We start from the raw sequence: 26879 nt of genomic DNA on the forward strand, positions 1-26879 counted from the left end.
GCATGTTCCTGTCCAGCGGTTTGTAGCTGAATCATGTCGGTCTCTGCAGATGTAAATCATTGATTATGTGGGTTCCAGGTGAATCATTGCTATTGATCTACGACACCAGTCTTCCTCCAGCGAGACTGTAAATAAATCCCACTTATTGCTCTTTTATTGGACTTTAGCTCATACTGTTCTTTAATTAACTATACGTTATCCCAGGCGGGCTTCTCTGTTATCTCCCCGGGTACTGTTTGGACAGTTCAATACTACAGTAATTCAATACTAAGTCAACAGCGGTCCTTGGGGCAAAAAATCTGAGGAGCCAGAGAGGGTAAGAGAAGGAGGAAATACAGTCGGGAGAGTGAGAACGGATATGAACTGAGCCGCCAGTTATGGATTTCTTCCACCACTTCAACTCTTTACCGAGGTTAAAGTAACAAAGCGCGGTGAGAAAAATAAGAGTTCTGCAAGTGTTGTTAAAGAAAAGTCAATCTGATGAGAACAGCTCATGAAATCGGTTTTTGGTCTTTTGTTTTAATTTGTTTAATCTGCAACAAAACTGATGTTTGTTTTTGTTTTGCACATAGATTCTATAAAACATGGACGTGATAATGGACGTTTAAGCCTTAATATAATGTGAACAGGTGAGTTGTATATAAATTCACCCTCAGTACAGTTGTCATGAACGGGGAAATTAGCTACAGAGACCAAAACTGTTTTTTGTACCAGGCTGTAAACATGTTTATTCCTGCTGTCTAACATGGGGACTTATGGAGACTGACTCACTTCTGGAGCCAGCCTCAAGTGGACGTTTGTGGAACTGCAGTTCACAGCCGCAGAGGTTACTGCGTGGTTACACAATGCCTCGTGTGGAACCTTTTAATAAACACTTAAAGCTGTACATCTACATTATGGACCATTTGATTGCCCACAGCGACCATTTTGTGGCCCCCAGACCTCACATTAAGAACCACTGCAGTAGTCATGCATTTCATTCATGCGTGTCGTTGTGATGGAGGCCTCCTTTTCCAACGTTTCCAGTTGTTTCCACTCCCTCTGTCTCTCTGTTTGTAGCCTCCAGTTGTCCCGCTCACCTGCCTAATCACCACCACACCTGTTTCCCATCATCCAATCAGCCTCCCAGCCTGCTCACCGTACTGGATCCCCCTCGCCTCACGGCTGCCACCTCAGCTTCTGAGACAATGTGTTGAAACTATCACTGCTGGTTTCAATCAACTGTTCCGATTCCGGCTCTGGTGTTTGTGTGTGTTTTTGGGCCCGCTACCGTCTCAGCGCAGCTCGTGTGTTTTGTAAAGGTCACGACATTCTGCCGCCACCACGGCGTTTGTTTGGAAACGCTCAAGACGAGAATATCTCCAGGGGCGCTCGGATAATTAATTCAGCTGCGTTAAAGGGTAACTGTTGAATTAATTTGGAAATATCAAGTCCTCACAGCTCGCCTGATGTGCTGAATAAATCCAGCTGTGGTTTATTATTAGTAAATACCGAAGCGGCAACTTGAGCTTTAAAACTCAGTTTGTTAGCTGCTGTTAGCTCAGTTTGTTAGCTGCTGTAAGCTCAGTTTGTTAGCTGCTATTAGCTGCTGTAAGCTCAGTTTGTTAGCTGCTATTAGCTGCTGTTAGCTCAGTTTGTTAGCTGCTGTTAGCTCAGTTTGTTAGCCGTTGTTAGCTAATGTTAGCTCAGTCTGTTGTTAGCTGCTGTTAGCTCAGTTTGTTAGCTGCTGTTAGCTCAGTTTGTTAGCTGCTGTTAGCTGCTGTTAGCTCAATTTGTTAGCTGCTGTTAGCTGCTGTTGGATGTTTTTACTTTAGATAACTTTGAGTTTGTGAAACTGAATTTTCCGTGACGTGCTGGGAGTTTTTCTGATGTTTAAAGGAGCTCCAGCCGTCAGATAAATGTAGTGGAACAAAACTAAACTTTCACACATTGCACTTAAATCCGTTGATCCCACCTCGGCCTAACGCCGTGTAGAAAATGACTTCCTTATTTAAATGCGTGTCGCCCGTCACTGAAACATTCCTCACAGACTCTGTCAAAAGAATTACCGGCTCCTGGTTTGAGCGAGTTCAGCCACGGGGAAGTTTCCGGTGGGAAACAGTCTGTAGTTAATGTTGATCTGCTGAGCTATTGTTTTCTCTGCACTTATTTATATGCAGCGTGTGTGTGTGTGTGTGTGTGTGTGTGTCATGGGAAGTGTGTATGAGAGCTTAAACTATAGAAAGTTATTTACAGTCTGACCTCACATCATTGCTACTCTGAAGTCCTTGAAGCCCTCCGACAGATTAAATATCATTTAAAGCTGTCGAGATAAAATGGAGACAATGGAGGCTAATGTTAGCTCAGTTTGTTAGTTGCTGTTAGCTAATGTTAGCTCAGTCTGTTAGCTGCTGTTAGCTAATGTTAGCTCAGTTTGTTAGCTGCTCTTAGCTCAGGTTAGCTCAGTTTGTTAGCTGCTGTTAGCTCATGTTAGCTTAGCTTGTTAGCTCATGTTAGCTTAGCTTGTTAGCTGCTGTTAGCTTAGCTTGTTAGCTGCTGTTAGCTCATGTTAGCTCAGGTTAGCTCAGCTTGTTAACTGCTGTTAGCTCAGCTTGTTAGCTGCTGTTAGCTCAGCTTGTTAGCTGCTGTTAGCTCATGTTAGCTCAGCTTGTTAGCTCATGTTAGCTTAGCTTGTTAGCTGCTGTTAGCTCATGTTAGCTCAGTTTGTTAGCTGTGCTGCCCAGACTGTGAGCTCAGAGCATCGGGGGAGTGTTAGTGTTTGCACCACAGGTGTTTTAAAACCACCGGGAAGAAAGAAGTAGAGGAGAAGAGTTTAGAGGTCCAATGTCATGCCAGAATCGGAGCAGGGAGAGCAGACAGTGTAACCGAGGCTCAGCAGCCTCTATGGACATAATGGCAGAGGAGAAGACAACGAAGAGGACGTTGACAGAGGAAGCTAAGAAGAGAAAAGGAGAGAGTGAGCGAGCACTTGGCACTGATTCCCAGTTTAACTCTTCAGATGTGGCATCATCCACACAAAGAGAACGTATATAGAACATATATGTAACATATAAACAATGTTCGTCAGCGGTGGAGGAGATATGCTGAGTTAACAAGAGGAGTCGAGGTGATGAAATAATGAGCTCAGCTGGTTTGTCGGGTCACAGAGTCTGTACTGTCTGTACTCAAACCTGTAAATGAATCATTATGTACGACGCTTACATGAGAAGATGTTCAGGTAAAGTTATATATAGATGTATGAAAAGTGTCATACAGTATTAAATCTGAAGTACAGGTAACTGTTTATGGTTAAAATGTGCCACAACTTGCAGTTCCTCTAACGTCCACTTGAGGCTGGCTCCAGAAGTGAGTCAGTCTCCATAAGTCCCCATGTCCAAATGTCCAACTTCACAGCAGAAATAAACATGTTTACAGCCTGGTACAAAAAACAGTTTTGGTCTCTGTAGCTAATTTCCCCGTTCATGACAACTGTACTGAGGGTGAATTTATATACAACTCACCTGTTCACATTATATTAAGGCTTAAAGTTATGCAGGGTTAAGAGCGTGGACGCTCTGACTGACAGGTGAGTGTTAATACAGGTGGCTTGTTTGAGCTTTGATGATCGACGTGAAATTCAATGACCTGAAAAGCACCAGACCTCGTGTCTTTGTTAAGGATCTCTCGTTAGACGGTTCAGTATTTTTAAATCAAACATCACGAGCAGGATTGTTGATGTTTTGAAAACTTTGAGGACACTTTTGGATGTTTTCTCTAAAATAAAGTGTTCCTGGCAGATTTTGTTCAGCCCTGCAGGAAAAAAACCATCAGGCATGTCGGACTCGTGATATTTTGGAAACAGCAGAGCTCAGACTGGGTTACGTTTAAGGACTCCTACATGAACATGAACCCATCTTAACTACAGGTGTTTGGAAGAAGAAGAGGTTTACAGGGAAAGCTGTGTTAGTGTGGTGCCAGAACAGGAGCTGAGCAAAGAGGACGTTGACGGAGGAAGCTAAAGTAGAGAAAAGGATGTAGCGAGCGAGCAAGAAGCCGCTCACTCTCCTCATTGTGATATATACGACCACACAGAAATCACCCAGGTTATATAGACACAAGTACTGAGGCATGTGTCTGACGCACACATGGGAACATCATTACATACATGATGACCTTTCTGGACGGAGCTTTACATCAGCCACCGGTGGGGAAGGAATGAGGTCTGATTATAGTGTGTTGATTAATGAGTAATCACATGAGAAAAGAACAAACGATCCAGTGTTTTGAGCTGTTTGTCCATTACTATTACTATTCTCCAAATATAGTCCCATATTAGTACCCTTCCCGTACACCCTCCCATGGGACCAGGGGTATATTTAATCCAGCCAGTCATTGGAGTAATGTGCTCTGTGAAATACCTTCGACTGTATCAGTCCATGCCTTAAAGGAGGTGTGTATGTTGGAGATGCATTTAGCCCAGACATCATCCAGGATTACAGGATCAGCATTAAAGCAAGCAGCGATGGTTGGGCCCTCGCACATGTGTGCACGTCCAAATGTGCATAATATCGGTCTTAATAACCACAAGAAGACAGCTCTGAGGAAGTATAGCCCAACGCTTTCGCCTGAAAATCAGCCCAGAAGTAAATGGAGTCTCATTTTTTTCCGAAAAGATCGGCAGCGTTGACTTTGGCGCGCCGTCACGGCAACGCCCTCTGATGAAAAGTTGTGATTTTGATAACTTTTCATTGTCGAGGCCTTGAGAACACACACGCCAAGTTTCAAGCACATCGGATAAAATCCCTAGGAGGAGTTCGTTCGAATGCGACCCCTGGAAATGAGCCCAAAAACACGAAAAGTCCAAATTTGACAAAAATTGGACGCCTTACGCTTCACTGTAGCCCGGGGCACTAAGAGACTTTTTTGTTCGTCTGGGCATGATACATACTCCCTCCAAATTTCATACACGTGCATGAAACCGTGGCGAGGGGCACCTCCAAAAACTCACACCTAGGTGGCGCTGTAGAGCCATATGTGTACGTCCATGTGCGAGACCCCCAAAATACGTCATTTTACACCTGACATTGGGGGGTTAGGCAAATTTTATCGAGAGGATATGGGCCGTCAGAAATGCGATTTACTCAGCGTTTGAAATCCAATAGGGCCTCAGCGTGCCGTGCTCGGGCCCTAATTATGTATCATATTAGACGTCGAACCCCCAAACTCCAGCGCGAGCGGTACGCTGCCGTTCTAGTCCATGTTTCAAACCTCCACCGCCTCCGTGCAAACTGCCGGCCATAAAAACAAATGAACTACGTGGCATATTTACACATTTAGAAGCATGTTTAGAAGAACATAAACCAGGAAATATGAGCAAGTAAACAAAGTCTGGAGGGAGAAACGCGTACGTGTGCAGTTAGAGATCAGAGCCCTGCTCCATGGATTCAGATTTAGTTTAATCGTATGCTGAGTCTTTGTTTAGAGGCGAAACTGTGGGCTTGGAGATATCTGAAGAATCTTGGAACTAAGGAAGGACAGGAAAGAGTTCTCATCAAATAGATCAACGAAGAAAAACCAGTCAATGCCGATGCCGATCTTAATTTTTTAAATATCTAACTTTCAAATTATCCGAGCTGTTCCACAATCTTTCCATGCGCCCCCACTGGAAACTGGAAACCCCAGAAGAAGGTGGCCCACTTCTGGGGTACATATTGTAGTGTGGCTGTTCTGGGAGTTTACATAAACAACAGACCAATGTGTGTATTATTAGTGTGGGCTTTATTATGTTTTCTATATAATATTATGTTTCCATAACTTGTACATGTGTATATTTTGGGGCGTCTACGTTAACAAGTCAATCGCAGCCGGTATGTGTGTCATTCCATGAACACTGTTTAACTTTCCTATCTATAGGAGCTGTTAATACCAATGTGACGGTGCTGTGAGCTCGGGTTGTGTGTCTGGACTGTCGGACATGAAAGGACTTAGTGTTCAGTCGGCCGTGTGGCGAGGACGATAAGAGGTTAGTCCGATCAGCTGTCCAAACTGATACGCCGCAATCGCGGACAGAAAGTTGAAGTGTTGCCACAGCACCGTCCAACGCGAAGCATGATTTGGCCGATTTAATACGCGCAGGCTGACGTGCCAGGAAAGCCGTCTCAGTGATCTGTTCTGGGTCAGGATTATGTCAGAGGTGTTCGTTAGCAGATTATAAAGTCAAGAAGGAGTCTTTAAGTCCTGACAGTTACAACGACGTGATGTTCAAAGATGGTTTTCCAGGTTAAAAAATTTTGCTTGCTAAAAGTCTCACAGCAGTCAAGTCCAGGTCAAGTCTCAGGTTTGTTTTGCCGGGATTTAAAGGATAATTCTGGTTTGTTGCACTAAAACAATGCATGGGGGAGTGTTGCTTCAGCTACTGGAGGTGAAATACAATACAGGACAGATCTGATGCCGAAACATCGTTGTAATGCGCTGTGACATGAATGTCAGTTATTTCAACTTTCGGGGCAACGGTTGCAACATAAACTGTGGAAATACATTGTTACACTGTAATCGAGTACAGCTGAACATATTTACCACAGTGGGATTACACTCAAAGACTGGAGACAAATTTTTAGTTTTTATGCTAAGCTATCCTGTAGCTGTAATCGGCCTCGTCTTTTGTAAAATGCCAAACTTCCCCAGTGAAAAAGATGCAAGTCATCCGTCTGCGTGTACACCGGTCTGCCCACCTGTCTATTTCTTCCAGCCTCATTCGTTTAGTGAAAGAAAATGAAATTACCATCAAATTAATCTGCGTGTGGAGGTCTAATAACGAGGCCGGGCTGATGGTGACAATTTAATTTACAGTAAAGAACCACGGAGGAGGCAGGAGATGAGGAGGAGAGAGGATATTAAACACGGACTCTCAATGAATTTCAAATTGCGGTTCATCGGGTTCGTCTGCTGAATCGGCGATCGCATGAAGCGAGAAGAAAAGCGAACTCATCTTCTGACAGAAAGAGATTCAACGTTACAGTCAAACACTCCCGTAATGGCAATGTGATGATAATGACGACGATGTGAACGAGCACAAAAATAAAATTACATAGGAGTATCTCGGGAAATGTACAAGAGGTTGATAATGGTTGGTGAATGGGTTGCGTTTGTAACGTGAGCGTTGGAGCGCTCTTGATGAGAGGAAACAGCAGGACGGAGACGGATAACTTTCTCAAGCAGCACTTTGCTGAGCTCCACACGCCTTGTTCGAACTCCTCATGTGACTAACATGCTGATATGTTGGTGTTCTCCAACATGTATCTCCATGGTTACCATTAAACTTTGTGAATTATGTAAAAATCGCTCGCTCTCACTCTCTATTTTTCCTCCGTCAACGTCCTCTTCGCTCTCTTCTCCTCTGCCATTTTGTCCATAGATGCCGCTGAACCCAGCTCCGGTTCTGGCATGACACTAGCTCCACACCCCGTCAGCATTCACCTGTGAACCTCTTCTTCTTCTTCTTCTTCTTCTTCTTCTTCTTGCTGGTGGTACAAACACTAACCAATCAGAAGCCAGGACAGAGGCAGATTCAACAGAATATCAATAAAAATTATTTATTTATAAGTATTTTACTTCTCTATGTTTGCACAGGTTTAATTTAAATAAATACCACTACCCCTGAAACACACACTCGTCTCTCCGTGTATGCAGACATGAACAAAACAAACATTTAAAAAAAAGATAAATCCTCTGTACTTGAACGACACGGCGCTCTCTCTCCGTCAGTCCACACTTCACATTGTTGCCATCTGTTCGTAGATCCGAGACGTTAAAACTGAGTCGAGCTCTCTTTTGGCAGCAGTCTTGTCCCTTCTGTCATGATGGCAACCTCCGAACAAACCGCCTCGTTATCGTCGCCGTGTAAAATGTGAAGAGAGCTGTGAGAGCCGGGAAACAGGCGGGAGCATCAATCAATGTGTGCAACCCAATTAATGTGAAACAAGGTCGTAATTAGTAAGACGTTCACGTAAACTTGGAAATGATTTGGTGCCACGGTTACCAACTTTTCTTCATATTTCAGACAGGAATGTTCCCGTTCTGTGGAAATCAGGACTTTCCATCACACGTATATTATCACAGTGTTAACATAAAAATTGGGGTGTGTTTGTTTTTTTCGAGCAGCCTGATCTGATTTGACAAAAGCTCTTCTTTACGACCCATGAGATCAGCAGGCCGTGGTTTGTCTCAGTCGATTTCACGCTGACATTGCCCACGCTGCCCCTGTGTTATCCCCGCTCGGGGAATGCTGGAATGTCGGCATGTTTACTTGTGGTGGGACGGAGTCACTTTAACACAATGATAGAGCCGTTAAAAAGAAACATTTTAAGCTGGATACCGCCACTGCAAACAAGACATCAACATGACCACGCACAACACAAGTGTGTACAGGGAGCATGGGTGGATATAAATAATCTGTTTACCACTCTGTCCTGCAGCACCACTCCAGCTTGAGTTCACTTCAACAAACCTAATCACATTATTTCCCTAAACCTGAGAGGAGCTCGTGCTTTCAGAGATAATTGGTTACTTTAATTGTAACGTAAAGCAGATTCCTGCACACGTCTGCAAAAAAGTTCAGACTCAAACTAAATTAAAACCGGATGCACCGGAAACATCTAGTCCATATGCAGAGATGATTGGTTTTCCATACCACCAGCTGACGGGTAGGCGAGAGGCTGCACAGACACAAATATTCATTCGCTCTTACAGGAAATTTATAGTCACAAATTAGCCTATAAATCTGCATATTTTGGACTGTGGGAGGGAGCTGGAATATCCGGAGAGAACCCACGCAGACATGAGGAGAACATGCAAGCCTCAGAACACCACAACCAGCTGAGGTCACCTGACCTCTGGCGTGGACGACGGTCGCTAAAGTCACATGAGGTGACCGCGACAACGGTCGTTCACATCGGACCTCAGGTAACCTTAACGACTCTGACGACAGTCGTCACTAACGAGCCAACCAAGTTTCAACCAATTAAATGCCATTAGAGAGTAATCAAGTTGTTGAGTCGCTATGGGAACAGTCCAAAGACTTTAATCATCACAGTTAAAGTTTAACGATGTCATCGCTTTGGTCCAAGTTTTGTTCAGGGATTGTTGGTGCATTCAAGGACCATCAGACGTCTGGGATTTATGAGTTGGCAGATGAGCAGCGTTCTGAGCCAAAGTGCTGCTGAAATTTATGAATTATGGCAAAACTTTAAACAGATCTGTGAGGTGTTTTTTAAAGATTTACGTCTTTGGTAGGAGCTGCAAGTTGCAATTAACAGAAACATATTTAATGATTCGCAACCAACCATGAACCGAGAACCTTCACATGACTTTACTTTCAAACTTATTACATACTAACATTTTTATACACAACAATAGTTTAGTGTCTGAGCAGGAAACAAACGTTTCGTGGTTGCGTGAAGACTTGATTTAATGCAAACTTTTCTCCATCTTTAACTCTTGTGGGATCAGTGAGGTTTGAAGAAACTTGAACTCTGTGGCCAATCGCTCAAACGCTCAGTCCTCTTTGAAGAGCTTCGCTCAGCCTTGGTGCGTCGATATAAATCTTTCACTTTTAATGACGCGAACGACATGTTCAGTTTCCCAGCCGACGTTGGATTCGGTCCAGCGGCCTACATGTGTGCGTGTGTTCTGTTTTTGTTTTGTGTTTGTGGTATGAAAACCAGCTCATCGGAGTAGGACCGCGGCACGGGATGTTTACATCTGGATCATCGGGGGGCTGAGGGGAGGTCAGGGGTCATGGGGGTCACATCCTGTTCTGTATATATGTCAAAACGTTCTCCCACCCTCTCTCTGTACAATTAAGTTTAACCTTGTTTTTCTTATCAGCTGATCCCGTCTTGATGATTTGCACGTGTACGAGGTGAATGTGGTTTAAAGAAAGGTGTAACACTGGATCTGTTTCCTCTCCTTGTATGGTGCGATAAGTTCATCTGTGTGTGTTGTTCCCAGAGGGCACATGAGGGAGCGTCTCTCTTCTTTGTATCATGAGAAATGCTGATAATCACTGGGAACCGACAGTTTATGACTTCTTCGAGAGCCGGGCAGAGGAAAAACTGAAATTTGTGGCTGAAGCTGAAGGCGTGGACTTCAGAAAGTTAAAGAATAAGCAAGCTCACGTAGCACTGATTATCACTTTGATTCAAAGAGTAACTTGACACTAAATCCACTTTAATATCTTATCGAGACCCGACAAGTCCCACCATGAGCAAGGACCTGGTGACACTGGCAGGGAAGTACCTGGTTCACTGTGGGTGGCCGTCTTCCTCGATGACCATTATAACAATGATAACAATGGTATTGGCAGCAGGTGCGACCACAATCACCTGCGAGAGGATGAAGCAGAAAAACTTGTGAAGTTCGTAACATAAATGAATGGGACATGATTGTGTACAGATGAAGAGAAAAGCTCAGTGCATCATGCATCAAAGAGGAACGTCTGGAGTCTCCAGGACCAGAACTTCTACTTTCAGGAGCCACATGTTGAGATGAGAGAGGTTCCTCGCCTCTTAATCACCACCTGTGGATCATCATCCCATTAACTGCACTGCAGTATTAAACATGGGGAAACAACGCAACGGCCAACTCGGTGTACTGCCACATCAAGCTCAGTCTTTTTGGTTTCTTGCCACCAGCCCGGCAATGTTTTTGGAGTTTAGTCACTACCAGACCTCCACCTGTCCCCACACCATCAAAAGTGTTCTTGGTCTCTGGTCGTGTTTGCTTACTACTAAAGAAAAGCATTAAAAGAAATCTATGATGCTCCACCAGTGTGACATTCAGCCACACATCAACAGTAGATATACTACCTCTTGTAAGCTATTAGATTCAGGTTCATTCATCTCCTGTCCTGTCACTCACTGCCTCGTTGAGCTAACGTTAATCTGGCGGCTCAAATCGTGTCTGAACCACGGCGAAGTGAAAAGACGCTTTGATGTCGACTCGGGACCTTTTCCCAATTTGTACCAGCTGCTCGGCCTTTTTCTCCGACGTGTTTTCTCTCTGCTGTGAAAACACGTTTAGGACAGTAAAGCCTTCAGGAAATAGAACCTCAGAGGAATCTCCTCCAACAGACTCGAGGAGGGAACTTCTTCACACCTGAAGGTGAGACACAAATATTCTCACATTGATGGAGTTTCCTGGACATGTCCCCCCACCTCACTTATATATAAATATAAAACCATAACATAAGATTGGAGTAGTTTTGTGTTTCTTTTCTTTTATTATTTTTGTGGCTCTCAGTAGTAACTTGGTATCTCTTTACAGGAATGTTGATTCAAATTTTACAGCTAATTTTAGTCCTTTTGTGTCTCTGTAGTTATAGTGTGTCTCTTTGTAGTTGACTCGTGTCTCTTGTAGTACTTTCTGTGTCTGTAGTTATATTGTGTGTATACTGAATCGTGTTTCTGTAGTTATTTTGTATATTGAATCGTGTCTCTTTGTAGTTGAATTGTGTCTTTTCGTAGTTGTTTTGAATCCCACTGTAGTCATGTTGTCTCTGCAGTTATATCGTGTCTCTTTGTAGTTGACTTGTGTCTCTTTTGTAGTTGTTTGGTGTCTTGTTGTGTCTCTTTGTAGTTGTTTGGTGTCTTGTTGTGTCTCTCTGTAGTTGTTTGGTGTCTTGTTGTGTCTCTTTGTAGTTGAATTGTGTCTTTTCGTAGTTGTTTTGAATCCCACTGTAGTCACGTTGTCTCTGCAGTTATATTGTGTCTCTCTGTTGTTGACTTGTGTCTCTTTGTAGTTGTTTTGTGTCTTGTCTTGTGTCTCTGTTTTGTGTTGTTTTGTTCCTTCAGTTATATTTTATCTCTTTGTAGTTGAAGCATGTCTCTTTGTATCTCTGTAGTTATGTTTCTCCGTAGTCGTTTCCTATCTCAATGAAGTCATTTTTGTCTCCGTAATTATTTAGCATACTTTGTAGTTGTTTTGTTTTACATCTGTTTGTAGTCATGCCTCATGTATTTTAGCATGATATGTTACATATATGAAGGATCAGCAGCGAACATCTCAGCTCTGTGACTCTCAGCTCACACTTCAGAGACCTCACGGGGCCCCCTGACCTGCAGACCTTCAGTAATCCATCTTTGCACTCTCACATATTTCATCCTGAAAGGGCGAAAAAAAACTGTCGGCATGTTTGGACAGAAGTCCAGCTGCAGTAGAATAACTGTTTTTCCTTGACACATTTGGCTGAAAAAGAAAAGTGTTTCCTTTCGGTTGCTGATATCTTCATTCATCGTGTCCTTCATCTCCTCCCGGGCTCCCGACTCTGAGCGTCTCCTCATTCTTCGGGAGCCCATCTGGTGCCCCTGAGGTGCAAATCACAGCAGCAAGTGTGATAATTTTACAAGTCGACACCAAAATAAGAAAACAGCATAACTCAGGGAACAAATGACATGAACTATTTTGCGTGTGAATAATTCATTAAATCTCATTTAATAAATCATCTTCTGTAGTGTCGTTTTGAACATCAGGGCCTCCGTACATCGATCAGAGTTTCAAAGTGCTGCAGCTGCTCTGCTGCTTACAGTGTTTTAGTGCCAAGACAATGAAGTAGAAGCACTTCTGGGTCTTATTGTTGATCACACACAGGTGCTCTCTGGATACTTCAGTTATACTCTGCTTATTCCGTCTTGTGAGGGGCTCAATGCGTGGATAAAATGTGCTCTCAATAAAAAATGTAAATGCAAAGTCTCCTCCAGAAACGATCCAGGGCTCAGTGCAGGATCAAAATGTTTACAATTCGCTTTTAAGACGACCCGTGTAGGTTTTCATCAGGGTCACCGTGTTTTTTTTAGTGCAAGGCTAACAAAGCTAAAGAGATTCTAAGCCTTTAATGAATCTTTCTCCGTGGGGAGGTCTTCGGCTCTTCATCAGCTTATTTTTAAAGGCTGTGAACCCCCGAAAACACACACAGTCCATACGTTGTGTACTTTTTAAGGTTGTGCGCTCATGATAAATGTCTCTAATTGAGCATTTAGATATCAAGCCTGCAGCAAATTGGCTCCAGACAAATAAGACAATATACCGCCCACACACACACAGGGCCTTGAACCTATGTGCTGCCTGTGTTTGTGTGTTCGAGGATGCTCTTGCCTCAGGGCCGAACCGTTCTCCTGTGTTTGTTTGAGCAGAGCTTCAATAATCTCTTTAAGCTTTTAAAGGTTTGTTTGTTCAGCGAACATGATGAATAAATCAGAACAGTTTGTGCTGCACTCAAACACAAAAAAGTTTAAATATGAGTTCCCCAAAGGGCCAACAGAAGAAGTGACTGTGATTCATCAGACAGCAGTGAATATGAAGCTTGGCTTAGCTGAGCTAACGTAACTGAGCTAACGTAACTGAGCTAACGTTATGATTTAAAATCTGTTATTTTAAAGTAGAAGAGTTATATAATGTTGCGCCAACATATATAAAATATAAATATAAAAAATATAGCTCACAGTCCAGGCAGTCTGGCTAACGTAACTGAGCTAACGTAACTGAGCTAACGTTATTATTTTAAGGTAGAGAGTTACATAATGTTGCCGCCAACATATATAAAATAAAACTATAAAAAATATATAGCTCACAGTCCAGGCAGTCTGGCTAACGTAACTGAGCTAACGTAACTGAGCTAACGTAACTGAGCTAACGTAACTGAGCTAACGTAATGATTTAAAATCTGTTATTTTAAGGTAGAAGAGTTACATAATGTTGCGGCAACATATATAAAATATAATTATAAAAAATATAGCTCACAGTCCAGGCAGTCTGGCCAACGTAACTGAGCTAACGTAACTGAGCTAACGTAACTGAGCTAATGTAACTGAGCTAACGTAATGATTTAAAATCTGTTATTTTAGGGTAGAAGAGTTACATAATGTTGCGGCAACATATATAAAATATAAATATAAAAAATATAGCTCACAGTCCAGGCAGTCTGGCCAACGTAACTGAGCTAACGTAACTGAGCTAACGTAACTGAGCTAATGTAACTGAGCTAACGTAATGATTTAAAATCTGTTATTTTAGGGTAGAAGAGTTACATAATGTTGCGGCAACATATATAAAATATAAATATAAAAAATATAGCTCACAGTCCAGGCAGTCTGGCCAACGTAACTGAGCTAACGTAACTGAGCTAACGTAACTGAGCTAATGTAACTGAGCTAACGTAATGATTTAAAATCTGTTATTTTAGGGTAGAAGAGTTACATAATGTTGCGGCAACATATATAAAATATAAATATAAAAAATATAGCTCACAGTCCAGGCAGTCTGGCCAACGTAACTGAGCTAACGTAACTGAGCTAACGTAACTGAGCTAATGTAACTGAGCTAACGTAATGATTTAAAATCTGTTATTTTAGGGTAGAAGAGTTACATAATGTTGCGCCAACATATATAAAATATAAATATAAAAAATATAGCTCACAGTCCAGGCAGTCTGGCTAACATAACTGAGCTAACGTTATGATTTAAAATGTGTTATTTTAAGGTAGAAGAGTTACATAATGTTGCTTTAATGCTTTTGTGTTTTTTTATATTTATATATATATTTGCCTCGTGGAGACTGAAATTATTTATTGAAGCCAGTTTTTGTTTAATCCTAAATCAGATTTTTATTCTTCTTTCCTTCCTTTGAACTTTCTTTGAGTTCCTTCTGGTCATTATCTCTGTGAGCAGAGTTGTAATTTACAGCTAAATTGGCTAAATATGTACAACACACACACACACACACACACACACACACACACACACACTGCCTGTTCTTGGCTTCGATCCCGAGGCCTCTGATAATGATTAAGTGTTTAATGTCCGCTTTCGAGGAACTGCAGGATTTCTGTGACGGATCAGCACTAATTCCCATAACCCCGTTCACTCGCGCTCCCGGATTACCCGATCTGAAATGATCCGTGTTTGATCCCCGTTTTATTACATCCCCTGTGCGTCCGCGGACAGACGAGCGGCAGCCTCGGGGCGGGTTTGTTAACGATCTATGCTGCACGAAGCTACAGCGAGGCTCGGTCCCGGACACGGTACAGCCGGAGATACTTTACCTGCAGCGGACAGAAGAGATGAAACTATAAAAATACAGTGATATAAACTGAATATATATGATATAAAACAACATTAATTTGGACAGATAGCTTTAGCGAAGTGCTATAACGGAATCTGCCGCTGCTGTAGTCGCTGTTAGCTGCTGGTTTCAGAGCTTTAAGCCAACCTAAAGTTGCTAATTATTAATTAGCAGCCAACAGGTAACACTACTGAGGTGATTTATTACCTTTGTCAGCCGTGTAGCTAACTGAACTGACTCAGTCCAAAGCTTCGTAACGGCTCTTCAGAAACGTACGTCGCAATTAATCAAAAACTGTTGGTGACACATCGATTAATCGACTGATTGCTTCAGCTCTAATTACTGCGTCGGTTTTATATATATATAACTTCCATGATTGATGACGGCGTCGTCACGACGAGCCTCATAACGTCTTATTGCATTTCTCTGTCTCCCTCCATCAATCACCTCCATCTCATGTAATCAGCTTCATCGTAATGGACTAAACCTACAGAACATGTTCATCCATAAAGATAATGATCTGTTTACATGCCCCCATTAGTGCCCCGACGTGTATTACCGCGTCGCTAACGAGTCCGATCATTTATTGGGTTGAAGTCATTCGCGCTTGCGGCTCAGCTCAGATTTGAACGGACTGAAACCAACATCGATGGAGGAAGTATTCAGATACTTTACGTAGGTAAAAGTACTAATACCACACCGTGAAAACACTCAAATGTACTTGTACTCCAGATAATCGATAATAGTTGGTTTATTTTAACGTCCATGTCTTGGGATAAACTCTGAAGTGTTTTGTATTTTTTTGACCTCACACCTCCAAGAAGACTTCAGAGATCTTTAGAGAATATGAAAAATACAAAACAAAGTTTCAAAGAGTATCGAGGACGGTTAGAGCTCCGAGACATTTATTCAGTTCTTTCATCGTCGGCTTCCACATGAGTACGACTGTGAATCATCAACTGTTGCGTAACGGGGACATTTCACAACATAAACAAAGAGGAGGAACAAATATGTTGTGTTGTATTTGCTTAGTAAAATGTCGACGACCACCTATAAATAAAATTCGCAATCATATTGGAACATTTACTTGGATTTTATCTTGCACATCCAAGAAGTAACCTCAATGGCTGTGCCTAAAAACTGCAGTTCCTCTAACGTCCACTTGAGGCTGGCTCCAGAAGTGAGTCAGTCTCCATAAGTCCCCATGTCCAAATGTCCAACTTCACAGCAGAAATAAACATGTTTACAGCCTGGTACAAAAAACAGTTTTGGTCTCTGTAGCTAATTTCCCCGTTCATGACAACTGTACTGAGGGTGAATTTATATACAACTCACCTGTTCACATTATATTAAGGCTTAAAGTTATGCAGGATTAAGAGCGTGGACGCTTTAATTGACAGGTGGTTGTGTTGAACTATTCCTGCACAAGAGCTTCACCTCGCATCGCCTCCACCTGCAGGATGATTTCTATACATTCCTCCAGCTGACCTCGCCGTCGGATCTCTTCCATAAAGGGTAAAAAAAAAGAACGGAGGTGTAACTCCAACTCCTAAACAGAAAAATAAAAACAGCTGTGATTCATTCTTCTTCCTTCAAATTACGTCTGAAATACAACTCGGGACGTTCCAGCGCTGCACATCTCCGTAAACACATTCCAACACACACATGCTGCTCCTGTAGTAAACGCTGTCTGGCACAGATTAGGAGAATAAAACAAAGGCCGGCTTCACGAAGAAGAGACAGATTGCGTGTACGTATATTCTCCTGGGAGGAGAAAGTAAAGGAGAGAAAACAGAAGTGTCTTTATAATCAGAGACATACAGGGAGGTTTAGAAATAACCACATTTCTGACAAACATACGTTTATTTTCTTGTTATCTGAAATAAATTAAAGTTGAGCTGATCTATATTCAGGATTCACTTGGCTCGCCAACAAGTCAAAAAACAGCCCAATGACAACAGAGATGATCGACTGAACTCACGCCACACTGTAGAAATTTGTATTTTTGTGATTTGTTGCCCCCACTGTGGTAACTGTGTTCAGCTGTACTCGAGTATTTGTTCTGGTTACATTACTTATGATCACCAGCAGCAGCTGATATCACTGCCTAGTCCAGCAGCAGTCAGCCCAGCTCGGCGTCTGTCTTTCAGCCTTTTATTTCACCAAGCTCTCACCAACCACTAAAAGTCAGTCCAAACAAATTGCGACTGAATGTATCAGAATCCTTTCTTGGGTTTATATTTTGCTAACCAAGTTAGTTAGTTTAATTATGGATTAAACTGAACCAAATGAGTTCAGCAGCTAACATGATGCATAATACTAACCTATGTGTTTTTCCAGCTCTGGTTCTGGCACGACACTGGCTCCGCTCCTCTTCCCAAAACTCCTGTGGTACAAACACTAATACTCCCCCTGGTGCTCTGAGCTCACAGTCTGGGAAGCCTGGCTAACAAACTGAGCTAACATGAGCTAACAGACTGAGCTAACATGAGCTAACAGCAGCTAACAGACTGAGCTAACATGAGCTATCAGCAGCTAAAAAAACTGAGCTAACATGAGCTAACAGCAGCTAACAAACTGAGCTAACAGTAGCTAATAGTAGCTAACATGAGCTAACAGCAGCTAACAAACTGAGCTAACATGAGCTAACATCAGCTAACAAACTGAGCTAATATGAGCTAACAGCAGCTAACAAACTGAGCTAACATGAGCTAACAAAACTGAGCTAACATGAGCTAACAGCAGCTAACAAAACTGAGCTAATATGAGCTCACAGCAGCTAACAAACTGAGCTAACAGCAGCTAACAAAACTGAGCTAATATGAGCTAACAGCAGCTAACAAACTGAGCTAACATGAGCTAACAGCAGCTACAGCTGTCAGCAGTTTACTTCACTGTCCATCAGGAAACTCTGTAAATCACAGAGAGTTGAGGCGGAGCAGCCGGAGGACATCAGAGGGAAAACCAGAAAACATTCGTACATTTGTACGGTTCTCTTCTTAGCTTCCTCCGTCAACGTCCTGTTCGCTCTTTTCTCCTCTGCCATTATGTCCATAGAGGCTGCTGAACCCGGTTAGCTTCAGCTCCGGGCCTGATAGCGTCCTAACAGCAGCTACAGTTGGCAGCAGTTTACTTCACTGTCCATCATAAACTCTGTAAATCAACAGAGAGGCTGAGGTTTCCCAGCTCCGGTTCTGGCATGACACTGTCAGCATTCCTTCTTCCTGGTGGTTCCTCTCAAGCTCTGATCTCCAATCATAACCGTCCTGAGAAGTGGTTAATAAACTACAAGCCGTCGTCCTCCAGAACTTTTACTGAATGAACTCTTTATTTAGTTTCAGAATCCTCAAAATTTCTGATTATTTCCAAGTTTCTGTGAAAACATTCGAGATTTCCAACGTTGTCTCAGACTTTAGGACCTCACTGTATATAATTATAATATTGTAATAAGCTCTGATCTCAAATCACAACACCATCGCATAACAAATCGTAGCAGTAGGTTGACTTACCACAGATGAATGCAGTCCCAAGCTGATGATCTGTGGTATTCATAACAGAAGCATTAACATACAAACACGTGTAACGAGTTAATTAACGCAGCACATGGTCATCAGTGTCAGGACAAACAACAATTAACAAAATATGTTAATGATTCTTCAGATGGTGAGTATGAAGGTTAATGATTACTCACAGGTGTGTTGTCCACACACACACACACGCGCGAATCAGCTGGAGAAATTAACGACCGTGGCGGTGATGACTGATTGGATCCGACCCAATTACCGGTTAAAAGAGGCTGAATGACGTCAGACGACATGCTGATGTCGAGTAACAATGATTGTCTCTGACAGACAGAAGTCCTCATTCATAAATTAACTGATTAAACAGATAATTAATAATCAAAACCTTCCAAGTTTCAGGCTTTAATTATCAGATCTGTTTCATAATAAAGAGCTAAAAGCAGCAGCAGCTGTTACATTACGTACTGTGACGGTGACTCGTTGACACGGACAGTTTTGGAGTCTTAACGAGGAAGTCTCAGGAATATTAAAGAGTTAACACAGATCATACACGAGGTGGAAGTCCTCACGTTTGAACACTAGATGGAGACAAATATCTACGCATGGTACCTCTGTGAAATCAATGCAGTAAAATGAAGTACAAGTACCTTCAAATGTATTTCATGTGAGATCATGTTCGGTGTTTCTGGGTTTCCCGTAATCACATTAAGAAGTAGATTAGTAGATTAATCAAACATTGAAATACTGGTTGTTGTAAATGCCAAAAAGATGTAGCAGGTGGAGCTGAGAACGACGCCTGGTTGCTCAAATGAGTCACCTGTAACGACACCCACCTGTCAATCAAAGCGTCCACAGGTGAGGTGTATATAAATTCACCCTCAGTACAGTTGTCATGAACGGGGAAATTAGCTACAGAGACCAAAACTGTTTTTTGTACCAGGCTGTAAACATGTTTATTTCTGCTGTGAAGTTGGACATTTGGACATGGGGACTTATGGAGACTGACTCACTTCTGCAGCCAGCCTCAGGTGGACGTTAGAGAAACTGCAGTTCAAATTCAATTGAAGGCAAAATTAAGTATTTTCATCAATGACAACTTTGGAGAGGGCGCTGTTTGACGACGAGGTACGGTGATGGAAACACTCTAAATATAACGTACTAGACTTTAACTCCAAACTAGAGATGCTGTCAAATACTTTGAATATCCTGAAGTATCTGTATGTTTACGTATGGGGACTGACTCTCTTTATTTCATAAAGTTCAGGTTGGGAACCACACATGTAGAACACATTGACACTTTTCATATTTTATTGTTTTTTCCCCACTGTTAATTAATTAACTAATTAATGAAGTTAAACCCCACGTTCATTTTTTTTTTTTCCACAGGATGCTCTGTGGTCACCTCAGCTGTCAATCATGTCTCTAAATCCCGCCTCCGGCGCGGACACACCCATTTCCTCACCGGCGTTTCATACACCCATATTTGGTATGATCTTCACGCGCGCAGGTCTGGTCCTTGTCTGTGTGTGTGTGTGTGTGCGCGTGCAGCTGCGTGTGAAAGGTTACAGCGGGGTGAAGATAACATCAAACACCGCGTGTCCGCGTGCTGTCTGTGCGTGATATACGCGTCTCTGCACGCGCCTGTGTGTGTGTGTGTGTGTGTGGTCCAGCGCTTTTTCTACCTAGTGGGCGTGTGCCCGGTCCTCTCCTCCCTGCAGACCGGTGTGTGTGTGTGTGTGTGTGTGTGTGCATGCATGTTTGCACGTGAAGAAAAACCCGCATCTTTCATTTTTTTATTCTTCATCTCACGCACAGGATGATGCGGGACCGTGCGGCAGCTGCGATCACGAGTGGGTAATTTCTCTCTCTCTGTTGAGTGTGCGTGATTTTTCACTCCCTCCCTCCTCTTCCTCCTCCTCCTCCTCCTCCTCCTGCTCCTCCTCAGCGTGGAGGTGCGGGGCCACTATACTGGCTGTGTTGTTGCGGCACTGGATGGATCTAACTCGCATGTTGTTTGCGGGTGAAGAAGCCTCGGGCGGTGCACGCGGAAGGGAGAGAATTTTATTTTTTATTATTTTTTCTACATCCTCATTTGCTCCTCCACCTTCCTCCACCTGCTGATCAGTCACCTCCACACCGTGACGACATGTCAAACTCAAACAAAAGCAAGAAGGACAAAGAAATCCTCGCAGAGTATGAGAGCCAAGTCAAAGGTAAGAAGATAGAGAGAGAGGCTGGGGGGGGATTTTATTTTGAAATCTGAAATTTTCTCACCTATGCACACACACACACATGCACATGCACATACACACACCTGTCTGGCAGCACTGAATTCTGGGTGTGTAATGTGGAGCTGACACCGTGAGACGTCAGGATTTCTGGGTTCATCCTGAGTGCTGCATGGCGCCTGAGGCAGCAGGAGGAGGATGGCTTATATATTTATATATATATATATTTATATATGTGAGTGTGTGTGTGTGTGTGCTGCAGAACACCTTTGCCTGTGTGTGTGTGTGTGTCCTTTCCATTGGTATTCCTCTGAGGCTCTGACTGCAGCAGCAGTGTGTGTGTGTGTGTTACCTGACGGAGGGCGACATGTTTAAGGTGATTACGGCAAACTCACTCCTGAAATAGTGGTTGCCATGACCGTGGGACATCCCTCCCCTCCCCTCCTCTTCCTCTTCCTCCCTTCCTCCTCTTGGCGCCATGGTTACCGCCATCATCCCCCCCCGTTACGTTGCCGGGGCGGTGACGGACGAGTCAAATGACCTTTTTTTTTTTTTTTTAAGAAAAAGTACAACGCCGACTTGTTGTTGCACCTGCTCAAAATGTCCGACACGCCGCCAGAGATTCATCTCCCGTCTCCACATGGCGACACTTGTCACCTACGCCCACGCCACCATCACCATCACCATCACCACCACTTCGAGCATCTAAATCCACGCTGTCTCCGTGGAGACGTGCACCATCGCTCCTCTTCCTCTCACCTTCAATGGAGAGTGCTGCTCACAAGCCCCCCATGTGAGGAGTGTGTGTCCTGTTTATACACACTCTGTGTGTGTGTGTGTGTGTGTGTGTTGTTGCTCTGGCGCTTTGCCAACACACACACGGGGATGCCCCCGCATTGAAATGACCGCTCAGATAAAGACCCCCTCCTCCTCTTCCCTTCCCGCCGGCCGGACCGGCCGCTCGGCCCTCTCTGCGCCTCCTATAGATCTGCGTTGTAACTATGTGCTTTCCAAGTCTGCCTCCCTGCTCCGGCTCCTGATTGGTCGAAGCAGGAGGTGGTGTGTAATGTATACACGGGGAGGTGGAGGAAGGAAGGGAAGGGAAGGAAGGTGGGGTCTACTCGCTGAGGTGAGGAAAGGTAGCGGTAGTGGAGGGGAGATTATGCACATGCTGACTGTACATGTTTAGTTTGGTGGTGGTGGTGGTGGTGGTTCAACCTGAGCGTGCTCCTCGCTGTGCGGCTACACCTCCTCCTCCATCTCTTTCTCCTCCGTCTGAATGAGAGGAGGGGTCGTCTTAATGAGAAAATGCAAATGGGGGAGAAGAAAAGAGCTCCGCGGGGGAGCGAGGAGAGACAGACGAGGCGGAGATGAAGGGTTTCCTGATGGTGCTGAGTGACCTTACATCTGCATACCTGTAGACACAGATGGGTGGAGGTGGAGGTGGAGGTGTAGACGGAGTAAAACGTTCTGCAGGGTCGACTCGGAGGCCTCAGATCAGTTCTTGATGATCCAGCAGCCGCAACCTCTCGCCCCTCTTATGTCCTTGGACCTTGCCACCTTAGAGCAGGCACGGCATGAGCTTCCTGTTCTTGTGACATCACACACACACACACACACACACACGGTATATGTGAAAGTGAAAATAGACGATGACGTATGAATGAATTAGTCACCGACTGGAAGTGAAGACACAGAAGATGGAAGTCTGCGAACAGACGATAACGAAATCTTCAGATTTGAAGAACCGGAATCACAAATTGTTAAAAACTGCTGTTCGTTTTCTCGTTAGTGGATCATAGAAAGTTTACCTGCAGTATTAAATATGCAAATATGAGGTTTGTCTCTTTAAATCATCTCGTTCATACACCTGCAGATCTGATCCACGATCACACCGGCCGTCTTTCCGTCAACGTATTTTTAAAGAACAGCAACAGAAACGTTTGATGGCCTGGCTCTCCATCAGCTCGTCTACAACTATTCCTCTGCCTAGTAACGGTTGCTAAGCTATGATTGGATAATCAGGGGAGGAGTTTCGTAAAAGGTCGACAACCACCTACAAATAAAATTCGTAATCATATTGGAGCATTTAATCAGACTTTATCTTGCACATGGCAAGCGGCAACCTCAATGGCCGTGAAGTGGAGCCAAAAAACTGCAGTTCCTCTAACGTCCACTTGATAAAAAATGAAAAGTGTCAATGTGTTCTACATGTGTGGTTCCCAACCTGAACTCAGGTAACCCTTCAACACAACTTTATGAAATAAAGAGAGTCAGTCCCCATACGTAAACGTACAGATACTTCAGGATATTCAAAGTATTTGACAGCATCTCTAGTTTGGAGCGTTCTACGTGTACGTTATATTTAGAGTGTTTCCATCACCGTACCTCGTCGTCAAACAGCGCCCTCTCCAAAGTTGTCACTGACGAAATACTTAATTTTGCCTTCAATTGAATTTGAACTGCAGTTCCTCTAACGTCCACTTGAGGCTGGCTCCAGAAGTGAGTCAGTCTCCATAAGTCCCCATGTCCAAATGTCCAACTTCACAGCAGAAATAAACATGTTTACAGCCTGGTACAAAAAACAGTTTTGGTCTCTGTAGCTAATTTCCCCGTTCATGACGACTGTACTGAGGGTGAATTTATATACAACTCACCTGTTCACATTATATTAAGGCTTAAAGTTATGCAGGATTAAGAGCGTGGACGCTTTGATTGACAGGTGGGTTCACCGATGAACCACGTTTTTGCTCATTTTTAGAGGCTGGACTGACGAGATCGAGGCAACCTGAGCTTCACGGCTCCGTCTGAAATGAGTCTATCCCGACCCAACACATTTGTGACGACCCGTCGTGCTGTTAAAGCTGATTGTTTTGGTTTTACGACGCGTTTGTTTTCTTTTACCTATATTATTTTTTTAAAAAGCCTAAAAACTTTGAGGATGAAGCTGTTTGAGCTTTTCAGTCACGTGGCTTAATTTCAGTTTTACACATTCTGGGTTATTTCGTTAACGTTAGCGTCGCGTTTTATTCGCAAATTAAAAAACACACATCTGGAAACATAAACTCACTCATGAATCAGCGTCTTTCTCGCTCTTTTTCCTGCAGTATTTGCTGATGATGAAGGTCTTTCTCGGGACGTTTTTACCTTTAAATGGACACAGGTTTGAAACAACAGAACAGAAATTTTATCTGCATGAATCACACGTTTAACTCGAGATTAAACCTGTTTGTCACTGCACAGACGTGGATTATCAGATGATTTCAATGGGGGAACGGACAGAGCAATGCTTCAGTTTCCAGGAGTTTCTGAATCTACGAAGAGAGTTCAGGCTCTTTAAAGAGTTAAGTCTGGACCGCCTCCAGGTCCCGATCATGTTGTCTACTTTAAATGTTCAACACATTTCAGGCTTTGTGGGATCTGTTCCAGCTTTTATAAGCCGAGAGGTGTGTGCACATAACCTCGCTAACGTGGAGTAACAGAGGTGATTGTGATACTTTGGCGTTGTCGGCGTTTAGAGAAGCAAATTTCTTCTTCTGTATGAAAAACGTCACATAACGTTGAAGCTTCAAATTGAAGATTGTGCATCAGTCTCCACGCCGATTTCACGCTTTGACCTTTAATGTTACGTGACTGTCTCGCCGGCTAAAGCAACAAAACGAGCTCTTTAGAGCCGTCACAACGAATCAGTCCAGGAGGTTTCACGAGACAGGTTCTTCGAGCTCGGTATATTTATTGTCTGCAGACTTCTTTTCCCTCCGTGTGTCGGTATGTTTCCACGTTGTGCCGTGCTGCTGACTGTAGCTCCTCATCAAAGAGGCCGAGTCTCGTATTTTTCGGGAGTTGGGGGTGTTACGAGGACACGCGAGGAGGTTTCTAAAGAGGAAGCATTTCACGGCATCAAAAAGTAGAAAGCGCGGCGGATGTCCTCCTTTCACGTTCAATCGACTGTGATCCAAGCTGAGGGAGCTTCATTGATGTAATCTCGCCCTCCCTCCCTCCCTGAAGCCTTTCCTGCTGCAGCAAACTTCATTTTGTTCCCCTTCGTTTGACACAAATAAACTCACCTGCAACACGTGCCTTCATTATCAGTTAATTACCTGACGGTTAATCTGATTGTTTGAGTCATTGTTTGGATTATAAAGTAGCAGAAACACTGACGATCAAGTCAGTTCATTTGTGTCCGATGAGTGGTGCGCTTTGAGCTAGATCATTGTTGGTGGTTGGGTTGCGTTCCAAAGTTAGGTGGCCTATGTAGTTACTCCAGCAAGTTCTGGGTCTAGGTTCTGGTCTCCTCGCAGTTGGACGTACCCGGAAAAACCTCCAAAAGAAAGGCGCCGAGGGGGCATCAGACACCTGAACCTCCTCAGCTGGCTCACCATCATCGTCGGGTCAGAATATCCAAACTTGTTACATCTCGTGAGGCGAACGTTAACATCTCTAAAAGAATTCATGTCAATCCGTCTGATAGTTGTTGAGATATTTCAGTCGGGAGTCGACCGAGCCGCTCAGTGAAGTTTGCATTTACACTCTTTGATGTGGGTTTTTTGCGACTCCCTCCGGAAACTCTGAGTGGGATTACACAGAGCTTCACTAGTCTGTTTTTATTCCACGAAATAATATCCATCACGAACACGTCACACCTTTGAGGATACCTGGTCTTTAGTTACTCCTGAATAAATACTATCGTCTGGGGAAAAGGCTCGAAACAACCATTAGATATCTGGAAGTTTGATGTGATGAATTAAATATACAGCAGAGAAACAAACGTTTCACCCATGACACCAAATCAGCCGTTCCAGACAATTAAAGGTCCAGTGTGTCAGAATTAAGAGGCAGATTATCCACAAAGACTGTATAAAACATGGACTTAGTCGTTCTGAAGCTTAGTCTGGTCATCTCCGCAACTGAATGACGCCTGGTTGCTCAAACAAACCACCTGTAACAACACCCACCTGTCAGTCAAAGCGTCCACGCTCTTAATCCTGCATGACTTTAAGCCTTAATATAATGTGAACAGGTGAGTTGTATATAAATTCACCCTCAGTACAGTTGTCATGAACGGGGAAATTAGCTACAGAGACCAAAACTGTTTTTTGTACCAGGCTGTAAACATGTTTATTTCTGCTGTGAAGCTGGACATTTGGACATGGGGACTTATGGAGACTGACTCACTTCTTTTGTGACGATTATCCAATCATAGCTTAGCAACCGTTACTAGGCAGAGGAATAGTTGTGTCCCAATATGATTAGCTTTTACTAAACCCCTCCCCTGAACAGCAATGGTCCAATCATAGCTTAGCAACCGTAACTAGGCAAAGAAAAACAGATTAATGAGTTTTAGTAACGCTAATAGAGAGCTAGGCTAGGTCTTTATGCTAAGCTAAGCTAAGCTAAGCTGGGAGTGGTTTCGACCTCCCTTGTCTAACTGTTGCTTTAACCATAAACACAGCATCAGCTGTGTTGCCGTGGTTACTCGCATCCCCAACAGAGGCTCCAACACCAATTTTAGGGGAGTGATTAAAACCGTTAACCGCCGGGGACGACCCGTTAGGCTGAACCAGCCAATCAGAAGCGAGTATCCCTCCTCACTCCACCTCACCTTGGGTAAAATGTGTTGGCGCCATCGGGGGGAGACGTTCATTCATATGAAAGTGTTGCAGCTTCAACGCGCGCGCGAGAGAGAGGCCGCCATTTTATAAATGAGAATCGATATACACACAAACAGAGAGACTTTCATAGACTTGTGAGGACCAAAGGTCTCCATAGAGATCTATGAAGCATGTCCTGCAAACTGTGTGTGTGTGTGTGTGTGTGTGTGTGTGTGTGTGTGTGTGTCGATGCGGCAGATTTTCGAGCTCTTGTCTTCACCTTCCTCATCACATGGTTCACACAGTGTGTGGTTGCCAAGACAACAGGTAGTGGAGTGGATAGGGTCCCCCGGGGATTGGTTTGTGTGTGTGTGTGTGTGTGTGTGTGATAGAGAGAGGTGGGGTTATCATTGTGTATTCTGTACTCGCTCTCTCCTCCACCCTC

The 26879-nt window shown here is 43.5% G+C and overlaps 1 protein-coding gene across 5 annotated transcripts in view; it reads left to right on the forward strand.

The window, feature by feature from the left end:
- The window catches only part of LOC104936523 (SLIT-ROBO Rho GTPase-activating protein 1), a 61905-nt gene that overhangs the window by 14498 nt on the left and 20528 nt on the right, over window positions 1-26879 (forward strand). Inside the window, exon 1 of one of the 5 annotated variants that reach the window (XM_027283453.1) lies at window positions 20113-20828. The exons of 3 other annotated variants lie outside the window; for them this stretch is intronic. In XM_027283453.1, the coding sequence (XP_027139254.1) occupies window positions 20762-20828 (67 nt within the window). In that variant the 5' untranslated portion in view covers window positions 20113-20761. Of the gene's footprint in view, window positions 1-20112; window positions 20829-26879 lie in introns of those variants that run through there. One more of the 5 variants, XM_019263551.2, reaches the window with a different exon arrangement.

This window comes from Larimichthys crocea, chromosome X, assembly GCF_000972845.2.
Source record: "Larimichthys crocea isolate SSNF chromosome X, L_crocea_2.0, whole genome shotgun sequence".
Taxonomy (NCBI): domain Eukaryota; kingdom Metazoa; phylum Chordata; class Actinopteri; family Sciaenidae; genus Larimichthys; species Larimichthys crocea.